The sequence below is a fragment of the Schistocerca americana genome, chromosome 4 (genome assembly GCF_021461395.2).
Source record: "Schistocerca americana isolate TAMUIC-IGC-003095 chromosome 4, iqSchAmer2.1, whole genome shotgun sequence".
Lineage (NCBI taxonomy): Eukaryota > Metazoa > Arthropoda > Insecta > Orthoptera > Acrididae > Schistocerca > Schistocerca americana.
Genome location: NC_060122.1, coordinates 286,344,802 through 286,357,083, shown reverse-complemented (window position 1 = coordinate 286,357,083; position 12,282 = coordinate 286,344,802). Strand labels below are relative to the sequence as shown.

Below are 12,282 nucleotides of genomic sequence, written 5' to 3'. Positions count from 1 at the left end.
AATTGTTGAATGTATTAGGTAAATTGTAATACAATTCTGTATTGAAAATAAACACATTATACATGCACCCTTAGAAGACTGTGAGGTGGTTGATGGAAGCAGCTAAGTAAAGGAGAAATCTAATTAAATGAACAACTACTGAATGCTTCCTGTTCCTTGCCAACTTTAGGTAACTAGCAACACTGTGTTTGGTTCCCCACACACATAAATAAGTAAGGCAATTCCCAACTCTAGTACAGAATTTAATAATTTAACATAATGCATTGTTTTTACTTTCATCGACATACACACAATGTTGTCTGGTGGATGAAGACAAAAGGAACTGAAAATAGCCAACAGGTAATGCCATTCTGCCTCTCCAGTTAGTATTATCATCAAATTATTTCTTAAAGTTCACATACAGTACTAATATACACATTGCACTAGGGAAATTATGGCTTGTTTAATTCTTAACTTTTGTATTGATTAAGAGGATTATGTATCATATTAAATTTAAATAAAAAAATATAGAATCCATCTTAATAATAATTATTATATCAAAAACTGAATAACTCAGACAATTATATTTATTAAAAAAATTAAATTCCTACATACAATTAGTTTAAATTTGAGAAAGAACAGCTGTCTTACCCTCTTGTGTCAGTATTCGGTGTATCATAGGAAAAATACCACACTGCCAAAATGAATAGCAGCTATCTACAAGCTTGTTGGTGCGACCCTGAAAGCCACCTTCAAAGCGCATTTGTCGATTTACAGCCCACCGCTGAAGAAAAATGAACAAAATTCACAATTCGACAGTGCGAATTTTAATCATCGTGTAGTCCTATTTCCTTTAATCTTAGTAATTAATTATGTGGAAGAAGACTACAAGAATAAGTTACACCATTATATAGCAGTAACAAACTAATACTAATAACTAAAACAATGGACAGGAAAAATAAAAACAAAGAAAAACCTAACAAAATAGTTCATGGTGAACAGCCAGATGTCAGTGTGACCACATTGCCAATCGTCAGATGCTCTGATGAGCTGAGTGCTTAGGGGCCAACACGGTGCTTTTCTCTCCCCCCCTTCCCTCAGTACTGTCACTCTGTTCACCGTCCATGCCAAGCATATCAAAACCCCCTCCTCCAGCTAACTTCTTGTTACATCTTCAGTTTATGCCCTGGTATGCTTGCTGGTAGAAATTCCGCAGCTCCTCTGCCTGCCCCCGAAGTTAGTTCATTGTGGTCACTTTCTGAAATACTGTGCCTGTTGGACACTGAAAACTGGCCATTTACCCACGTACTATTTCATCGTGATGTATCCCTGGAGCAACTTAAGAATCTCTTATCTATGATGTAAAGAAAAGAAAGATAAAAATACTCCCATACACTTATTCATTTACTGTCACTACCAATTCCTGTAATGAGTTTTTTTTTATCATTATTAATCTGATTTTCCAATTGATTCCTACTTATGCTACATCATCTGTTTTCAAACTATCCACATGAATATGTAAATTATTACATACAAGGAAAGAATAGTGATCTCTCTCTCTCTCTCTCTCTCTCTCTCTCTCTCTCTCTCTCTCTCTGTGTGTGTGTGTGTGTGTGTGTGTGTGTGTGTGTGTGTGTGAGCGCGCGCGTGCTGAAACACTTATCTGTAACAAGTACAGGCTCAAGTGAATATAATACCTTCTATTGATTCCAGTATCTGTGGCATCTATGTGATCACAGAGCACTGGCTCTCTTTCTGTATGTTATACCATCTTGAACAAGATATATAAACATACTTTTGGAAAAATTTATTCCATTCCTTTCTATATCCCGTTTTTCATCTTTCTTCACTTTTGTAACTCCTTTTACTCCCTCTTTAGTTATTTTATTCACAAACTTCAATTTCTTCCATGAAGTTCCATTTCTGTCACCAATTTGTCCCCTATCCAACTTTTCAGCCGATTGTTACTGCTGTCTGGTACCTCCCGACAAGTGAAGAATTTTTACGCCTTATAATTACATTAATCCTTTTCTTCGCCAATTATTATGTGGTATTTCATGTAGATGTGTGAAATATTATTTCTGTCACTGCTGCTACTCTCGAGCTAGCAACAGCAGTGTAAGGGAGTAGTTTGAAACCAGTTGATAACAATATGTCATACTCTTATGACTTGTCACTAAGATAGTACCCACCAAGGATACATGTCAAGCCTCAGAATAAGCAGACATGTCTGGCTGACTGATGGTGTTTTAAAGTTAGGTAAATGGTCAGAAAGTGACTTAAAAATGTTTTACTCCTGGCCATTGACTCCTATGCAGCATGCTAGTTAATACTCCCAGTGCTTTTCTTGGTACTCTCTGTGCTTGCACTTGGGACCACTAGACCAATGTCTCAACGGACCTGCACAAACCTTCCCACCATTCTGCAGTATGAGTAGCACCTTATTTGAAGTTTGTTGCTTCAAGCAAATGAGCATAGTTTAAGATTGCTGTAAGCATACACTCTCCAACAATAAGGTGGCTAAGGATAACAAAAATGTGGAAATGCTGGTAATGAAATTGCTTGGCATGCTGATGGAAATTAGAAACTACATTACAGAAACCCTTTGAAGAGGGTGAGAGAAGGAGAACAAAGAAGAGATGGTGCTGTAAATAGATTCTTGAAGTTACAAACAGTTTGAGTACATGTAAACATAACTACACATCAAGGACTAGTACTGTCTTTTGTCGTTTATGTTTTGCAAAAAAAAAATCAGCTTCCTCATACCAGCCTGAATTTCAGTCAATGTATGACAACCTACTTTTGTACATGACTCTAACATGATAAACCAAGCAAGATGGTGCATCGGTTAGCACACTGGACTTGCATTAGGAAGCGTGAAGGTTCAAACCTGCATCTGATCATCCAGATTTAGGTTTTCCGTGGTTTTTCCTTTATCACTCAATGCAAACGCCGGTATGGTTTCTGGCAAAGGGCGCAGCTGATTTCCTTCCCCGTCTTTGCCTCAGTCCAAGGTCATGCTCCATATCTAATGACCTCAATGTCAATGGGACACTGAACCCAATCCTCCTTTCTTCTTTTTTCTAAACTGATAAGGCAATTTCCAAAAAAACTAAGAAATTCTTTTTCAAATTACAGTAGATGCCCAGGACAAAACATACAAATGAGAAGTCCGCCATTTAATGGCATATAGTTCTCATTTACCAATGCCGTAGCACTTTAATATCAAAACTAGTCCCATGAAACGAAGTCGCTACATAATCATTTAATACATACACAAATAAATTGGGCAAAATGAAATTTCACTCGTATGTGAAGCACAATTTTTAAACATATATTTCAATTGGTGTATAACAACATTTATATAAATAAACGAATTTCCTCAAACCGTTCATGTGAGTCTTGAAACTTACTGTGGAAAAATGGTTCAAATGGCTCTGAGCACTATGGGACTTAACATCCATCGTCATCAGTCCCCTAGAACTTAGAACTACTTAAACCTAACTAACCTAAGGACAGTACACAACACCCAGTCATCACGAGGGTTACTGTGGAGGGAGAGTAAAAGTGGTGGGGTTGGGTACACTGAAGTACTCACTGAAAGGCAACTCTACTGTTTCAAAGTTACATAAATGGTTTAGTAGAGAGAGAGAGAGAGAGAGAGAGAGAGAGAGAGAGAGAGAGAGAGAGAGAGAGAGTGCATGTGCATGTGCATGTGCATGGGCGCAGTGAAACAAGCTCAGTGTGCAATATCTTTCTGTAATAGCTCAGTCTGGATGATCTTTCTGTAATACATCACTATAGCTGACACACCAAGTTCTGATGCAATAAATATATTTCAGATCATAGTCCCCATTTCACTACATCTACTAATAAAACTGGAAAAACTGTCGTTTTAATATAGTGTTAGGTTGCAATATGCTGCTTCCACATTTTTACTGCATGTTATATTTACCTTTGATAACTAATTAAAGCACTTAACAAAACATAATTGGAAACCAACAACCTCATCACAAATAACATACGGTCATTTTAATGTGAATGTTACACTATGATCAGAAGAGAACTACACAGCACATACCATAAGTGCCTTCATATTGCACAAATTTTCTCTTCCAAGTATAGTTAATGCCGCCAAGCCACAGAATGTATAGCCTCCATGCGCCTCCATGTCTGGGCAGCCTGAGAAACCACCTTCATATGTCTGGCAACTGAAAAGAAATTAATTAAATAAATAAAATAAAAATAAAGTCTGATTTTTATCAACATTTAAAGAAATCTCCATAAACATTTTTTACAGAATCAGTATTTATCTTTTAAGAAAATGAAGTACGGAGAAGAGAAAATTGATCTCATTTATATTATTTCAAATTATTTACACACAATTCAATTTTTCTTCAGCCAATATTTTAGAGAGGAAAGGTGTTAGATACAATAGCGTTCTTCTTGATTTGAGAAATTGTTGTAGAGTAAGTTTAGAAACCAATTAGTATACACATATTTTACAGTCTGTAAGTGGTAGACGACAGTCTGATGTTATCCTGAATAAAACAAATGGAGTTCTAACCTACTGGTCTCCTACAATCCATTATTTGCCTTTATGGGTGGTGACCATATTATTATTTCTAAATTATTTCTGCAAACCCAGAGATTCCTCCAGAAAGCTCAATAAAAAACAGAGGAGAATATACATTAGTTCAGTATAATATTTGCTTGTCGAAGAAGGTAAATAACATTCTTTTCCATTAACCAAACCCAATTTATTCATTTATTATTGTCATTTACAGCTAAATAATGACTGTGACTGTGCAAGATCATCATCATACAACAGCCAGGACAGCTTGATCGAGTTAACCTATTGAGTGATTAAATCTTTAATTTTTGATGTACCTGACTATCCATTCAGCTGAATTTTCAAACAATGAGTCTGTATAAATGTTCGTCAATTTTGCAACGGCAAGTGCGCAGTATACACCTCTGATGTCACATTCTCCTCCAACATGCATGTGGAAGCCTCCATCCGGTGATCTAACAGCCCATAAGAATTGGCTTAGTTTCTCTCTGCAACAAAAACATGACAATGATTTCAGTGTTCTTCCATTTTACAGGTATATTTACATCAGAAAAATATAATTACTTTAAAAGTCTATTAATTTAAAATAGGCCTACATGCTGATAAGTCTCTAGAATCTGAAGTATTTCACCATAAGTATGTGCTGTAAGAAGAGCACTGAACCTTACAAAGAGCTGCAATATAATTAGACACAGTTGTATAAATCAAATGAATAACCATACCATGCAGGTATAATTGAATTTCACTTGTCTTACAGTTTTATACAATGGTCAAATAAGTATGGCTCAAAAGATTATTTTGATCTGCAATGTAAACTACCCTTAGCATATATGTTAAATTCAAATGCTCTAACTCAAGTATCTTTTACGGTACACTCAGTACCAAACACAAAATTCTCTTTTATTGTCAAGTACACATTAAAATCTTTCTACAAATGTTACTGGATAAAGGTGTTTAAAAATTAAAACTGGAATAAATGTGTCTGCATGCATATACACAGCCAGTTCACATTAATGTGACCATCCACTATGTTGAACATCAACATGTAACAACAACTCACAGATGGCACATGGCAGCACTAGCAAGGCAGTCGTCAAAGTAATGTGGAAACTGAATGATTCATCTGACATCCAAAAGGGCATGATCATTGGCATTTGGGCCAAGGGTAGATGCATTTCTGAAATGGCTAAGTTAGTAAACTTTTTGCATGCTGCCATGGTTAAAGTACGCCATTCATGGCAAAATGGCGCTATCTAAAAGTGACGCTGAGGCAACTGCGATACACCACGATCCATTGATGGCAGGGGTGAATGAAGCTGGAGTGATGTGTACATGTGAAGAGCCATGTGACTGTTGAGCAACTGACAATCCAGGTGAACAAAGGGGTTGTCAACAGTGTCTCCTCAATGACCGTTCAGCAAATGTTGCTGCATATAAGCATCCAAAGCAGACACCTGCTTCATGCACTCACAATGACAGTTGTTCATCGGCGATGTAAGCTGGAATTTGTACACCAACACTGCAACTGGACATCCACTGAATGGTGAAAAGTGACCTTCTCAGATGAGTCACATTTTATGCTCCATCAGACTGACGGTCTTAGGCATGTATGGCTCTGCAACAATCAATGGAATGGACCAGGCCGGAGTAGGGAGCACTGTGGTTTCGATGATGTTTTAATAGCTTTCCCTGAGTGATATCATTCCAGAATGCTCACAACAAATATGCACAGACACGCCAACTTTCAAAAGGGAAAAATCAGGAGAATTTTAGTGGTGTACTATTGTGAATTACAACACATCCCTGATGATTAAAGTTGCAATAACTGTAACAATTTAATTACATTTGCGTTATTATTTACATGTAAATACTAAATAATGGACATACCATGAGCTACTGAAAAGTCACATCTACATACACCACAAAATGCTTAAGTTTGTCCCTTCCCCGATTCACTTAAACTCGGAAACTCTTCCTTATAAACGTTTCTGAACACTGCATGATATTTCTTCGCCATTCTGCACGAAAAATAATCAGCACCTCCAAGATACGCAGCCAACAACTACTACTGACTACACAAACTGCACAACAGAACTGAGAACACAATGATCCTACGTTCTAGACAATGGTCTTGTAGCAGTGATGCCAACCCTCGCGCACCGTTTCCCCCTATATCGCACTTCAAATTCCCCTAAATAATTTATCACGCCGTCAGGTAAGCAAGCGGGGTAGTGGGGCGGTAAAAGGGAGTCAAGAATGAAATTGCCAAGCGGAGGGGCAGGGCGGGGAGGGGAGGGTAGTAACCCTAAATATTTTTCCCCCTGAAACATTTATCTGTCTAATTTCCCCCTAGACAGCTTAATTACCCCTAAATTTAGGGGGAAATCACCTAACTTGGCAACACTGTGTTTTAGACACAACAATGCTAATCACTTTGCTTGGAAAAACTATCGACTACTCCTTGTCCATGATAACTTTACGACTGCGCTGGTGCTACCAGAAGCGGAGGAAATTGGCACTAGTTGAAAGATATTCATTTGTCTCCGAACGCTGCCAACGATAAGTTCCTTACTTCCTTGTAGATCCAAAGCGCAAGCTACGCCTACTGCCGCTCCTGACAGCCACCGCACCAATCTACCAAGTCAACATAGACAAGTAGCAGCCATTCCTTGTCATCCACCAATATACCAAAGGTGCAGAATTTTCAAATAGTAAGGAAAGTATTGAAACTGTTCTGAAAATCGGGAGATCGGTTTTCACTGTCGGAAGATCGGGAGGAAGAAGGAAAAATTGGGAGTCTCTTGCTTAAACCGGTAGAGTTGGCACGTCTGTATGCACCTATCATTGGGCCCATGTTCACCCATACATGCAGTTTGTTTTTCCTTGGCATGACGGCACCTACCAACGGGACACTGCAATATGTCACACAGCTCTCAGTGTACACATGTTATTTGAAGAGCACCAGGATAAGTTTACCATACTCCCCTACCATCAAATGCCCCTGGATTTAAACCCAACCAAGAATCTATGGGACCATCTGGACATGCTGTGGATCCTCAACCATGAAACCTAGTGCAGCCAGCCACAGCACTGGAGCTGGCACGGCTCCACATCCCTGTCAGTACATTCCAGAACGTCAATGACTTTCTTTCTTCAAATCTATATGCACATCTCCACCAAACAATTAATTATACTACAAGATAAATTACAATCAAAATGGCATGCATTATAATGATACAGGTACCTGTACCCAGTTTACCTCAATACAGAATTTGATAAGCCAGCCTTAAAACATTAAAACTGTCAGTTTGGGATAGTGTAATGAAGTTGAAAATAAAAAGTTTAAAATACAATTTAAACTGTTTACATGCTTCCACTGACTAGCTCAAGAGACATTCACTGATGTGTGAAGAACAAGATTCAAAAATGTGCTGGTTAAATGGACATGCCACAAGTATGGCACATCATAAATCACGTTGTAGGTAGAGAAATTCATGTGTTGCAGGCCACAGTTATACAGGAGTTGGACTACATTAAGTTTGTGTGTGTGTGTGTGTGTGTGTGTGTGTGTGTGTGTGTGTGTGTGGAGGGGGGAGGATGGTGGGGGAGGGGGGAGGCACACACATTCATGTCACTGACCATGTTCTTCAGAATCTACCATGCATTCTCCCAACAGATCATAATTCTCATAGTTTTTTTGTCTCATGGATAACATGATAATTGGCAAGGGTTTTGGTTGTTGGGATTATTCAAATGTGCAGGAGTGGTAAAACTGTGGCACTGAAAGCAATATTGATGCCAGAGCTGGGAAATAATAAAGGGAGGTAAAAGTATATGAGAGGGTCTGGCATGCAGTTCAAGAGCTGACAATGGCTCCCCAGGCCTTGTCTATGGTACTAGAAACCACATCTGCATCTGACCACTGCCAACCAGATTAAGTGCTAAGACAGTTATGAGGTAAAGAATGCTTTTTAATGGAGGGGGCGGGGATTTGTAGTAGTAAAATAATAAATTAAATTGAGAGAAACATCAGCTGGATGGAGCCAGGTGAGTATCCCCCTCGACTCAGCACGTGAAGGGGGCTGTCCAGCTGTCTCACTCCTGATCCATTATGGTCAAGGCATTACAGAAAGAAACAGCACTCACTACCTCAGAGAAAGTATAAAAAGCTAATCACCAGTTCTTTCATCATTAACTAATATCGAGGGTAAAACATAAAATAGGTGCAGTAGAGAAACAAAGGCTAAATGCAAACAAAAAAAGTAAAAGGGGGATGGTCACAACAGCTGGCAGAGGATCATGTCTGTAAGTATAAAAATTAACACAGGGAAATCTACAATGTGAAAATTTTGAAAGAGGCAGATATGGGGTAAGATCATTATGTGATAAAAATAATAATTGAATTCATACCAATGACAAAGAAAAAATCCCACCCAAAAAAGAAGATAACCTGTGACCCCCATAAACTGATAAATAAAGAATATAAAAAACAAACAAGAAATATAAAACCAACAGATGATCTACAAGAAATAGTTCTCCCAACTAAAACAAATAGCTGAATAAGTATTCCCAATAAACCTATGGAATAAACATTAACCTGCAAGGATGAGTGCGAGAAAACAGAGGTAGATAAATGCTAAGACTGGTTTAAGGTATCAGTCACACTTGGAACTCACAAAAAATAGTAAGTATTAAACACCAACACAAAAAAGATACCAAAAAAATCAAAAAATGGTTCAAATGGCTCTGAGCACTATGGGACTTAACATCTGTGGTCATCAGTACCCTAGAACTCAGAACTAACTAACCTAAGGACATCACACACATCCATGCCCGAGGCAGGATTCGAACCTGCGACCATAGCGGTCACACGGTTCCAGACTGAAGTGTTTAGAACCGCACGGCCACACCGGACGGCGCAAAAAAATCAACTCAAGGGATTACTACAAAACATTTTTTCAGCCTACAACAAAAGCATGAGCCTTCAACATTAATGTTAAAGGATAAAAGTAATATGGTCCACATCTATATAATAAATACAGAAATTTTAACAGACACATTTAACAAGTTACTAAATTCTTAAGAGCCCCTGGAACTATTGCAAATAAATACAGATACCACTATTAAAACACCAGCAGAAAATATAAACCCAACTACAATCTATGAAGCCTACAAAGCTTTGAGAGAGCTGAAAAATTACAAATCAAGTGGAGGAGGTCAAACATTTGTGAAACTGGAAGTATGCAAAAGAACCAGTGAAGATATCACTACACCCAAGCCCAGTGAACATCTGGAACAAAGAAGAACTACTAGAACATTAGACTACACAAAAAAGGGGAGAAATCAAATCCAGACAACTATACAGACATTCCCTTTTGGATTCTGTACAACAATTGTAACCAGGAGAATACCAATGGGAACTTTAGGCCCTGGAAAAGCTGTCTAGAACAGACAATCATTTTGCGTAAAACAACAACTCATATCCTTTGAAGATATCAAGAAAGCTTATGACTATATCCTCAGATCTTGAATTATGAAGATATTGATAAAATGATAAAAATACCTAACAAACACCAAATCTAAAGTACAGTTCCGAGGAGAAATATCCGAGCCATTTATGACTTAGACAGGGTTATGACAGGGAGATGGATTATCGCCATGGCTTTTCAATTGTGCTCTGGTACTCTGGTAGAAGGAAAGTCCTAAAACACATTAACTGGAACTAAGAAAGTCATATAAACTTGAGTTACTTGGAATTCACAGATGACTTACTGTTTCTAGCTAATAACATTCAAGAAACCAGAAATCACACAACAAGCCTACAAAATACAGCACCAAAATAGGACTCCAGGTATCATTCATAAAGACTGAGATAATGGTAGCTGATCCAGCAGCAATGAACCACATAACAGTAACTAACATGGAAGTAAAAAAGGTGAAAGAACTTAAATATCTAGGAGAAATTATAACATACAACTTGGACAAGATACCTGTGTGGCAATAAAGAATTAACAAAATGATATAAGCTCAGAAATTAAAATACAAAATAAAATACCTATTACTCAAAACTAAATTAAACCACTGCAAGACTGTGGTTTGACAAGACATGACTTACAGAAGCAAAACTCTTTTCAAAGTCACTCTGAAAAACAGTACCGACAAAATCCTAAAAGTAGAGAAGAATATTTACAACATGCAGAAATAACAAATAGCAAAAAGATGCACAATGGCAAATGGCACCAAATGAAGTGGCGTACAGTGAACTAGTGCCCACTACAGACACTACATGGAAGAAAAGAATTTTTGTTCACGTTATGTGTACACTAGAAATCAGATTACCAAAAAAAATTATACAGAAACTTTAGAACATGAAGCAACAAGTAGGATGATTAAAGGAAATTGGGGAGGATATTAAAGAGCTAGAATTAACTCGGGACTTATTGCAAAACAAAATGGAAAATGTAAAGAAAGTGAAAAACATAAAAATAAGATTCAAACCAAAAATAGACAAATAACATACAATAGAAATAACATCTACTGATTTACTGAAGATGATGAGCAGCAAATGATTAACTGAAGTGGTCCAACGACTCTATAAAAGCACCGTGTGTGTGTGTGTGTGTGTGTGGTGTGTGTGTGTGTGTGTGTGAGGGGGGGGGGGGGGGGGGAGCATTCCTCCTCCTGCTTCTTCTCCACTTCACATACTAGGCAAATTGCCTGTTACAGTTTTCCACCTCTTATATGGTGTTCCTATATTTCTTCTTCCAGTGCGTTTATAATTGAGAGATTTTACTGAAAATCTTGCTCCACCCATACGGTCTGCTTGTTACTTTCATCTTCTTCTATTTTTCTTTATTTTTTGTTTAGGTTATATATTCTTAAATCTTTCCTTATGTCTTCATATCTTTTTCGATCTTCCCTTGAACACCCTTCCACTCTCCTTGGAAATCTCATTTCTTGAGTCTGTATTCTACTCTCTTGGTGTCTGATTGTTGCCCATGCTTCACTTCCATTAGTGAAAGTTGATACTGCTATTATTTTATAAAACTATAGCTATATTTATTTCCTGGCTTTATTGCACAAACTTTTTATGATGGTTCCACAAATGGAAGTAAATTTATATAATTTTTGGTCCATGTTGCAGTTATGAATATAACTGATGTCACATCCTAGGTATTTAAAATGTTCTACTTGCTCCAAGATTTTATTACTCGAGACTACTTTCAATCTTACTAGTTGTCTGGTCTGAAATGTCATCACTTTCATTTTATCTACTGACAATGTCAAGTTGTAATCTGATGCTATCTGCTGCAACTTATACACTCTCATCTGAAGACCATTTCAATTCTCTGCAATCAGAGTTAAGTCATGTGCGTATAAAATTACATTTAGTCTAGTGTTACAATCTAAAATAACTCCATTTATGTTCAACATTTTACATTTGCTGGTAACTTCATATATCTACACATAAACTTTTTTTTAATAGTATTGGAGAAATACAGTATCCTTGTCATACCCCTATGCTTATGTTCACTGGCTTTGTCATTATATTTCCCAAATATACAATAATTTCTGTGTTTGTTTATAGACTCTTAATAGCATTTAAGAGACAAGATGAATAACCTCATTCAGCCATGATATTCCATAGCATTTCACTATTCACATTATCAAATGCTTTCTCAAAATCCACAAAAGCAAGATGGGTTTCTCTACTCACTCTCATGTCTTTT

General features: G+C 37.4%; 1 protein-coding gene across 1 annotated transcript in view; it reads right to left on the bottom strand.

Annotated features, from left to right (window-relative positions):
* LOC124612450 (protein farnesyltransferase subunit beta) overlaps nucleotides 1-12,282 on the bottom strand; it is an 86,904-nt gene that overhangs the window by 24,898 nt on the left and 49,724 nt on the right. Inside the window, exons 5-7 of the mRNA XM_047140673.1 lie at nucleotides 4,870-5,040; nucleotides 4,061-4,190; nucleotides 631-763 (exon numbers count right to left, since the gene is read on the bottom strand). Of these exons, the coding sequence (XP_046996629.1) occupies nucleotides 631-763; nucleotides 4,061-4,190; nucleotides 4,870-5,040 (434 nt within the window). The remainder of the gene's footprint in view (nucleotides 1-630; nucleotides 764-4,060; nucleotides 4,191-4,869; nucleotides 5,041-12,282) is intronic.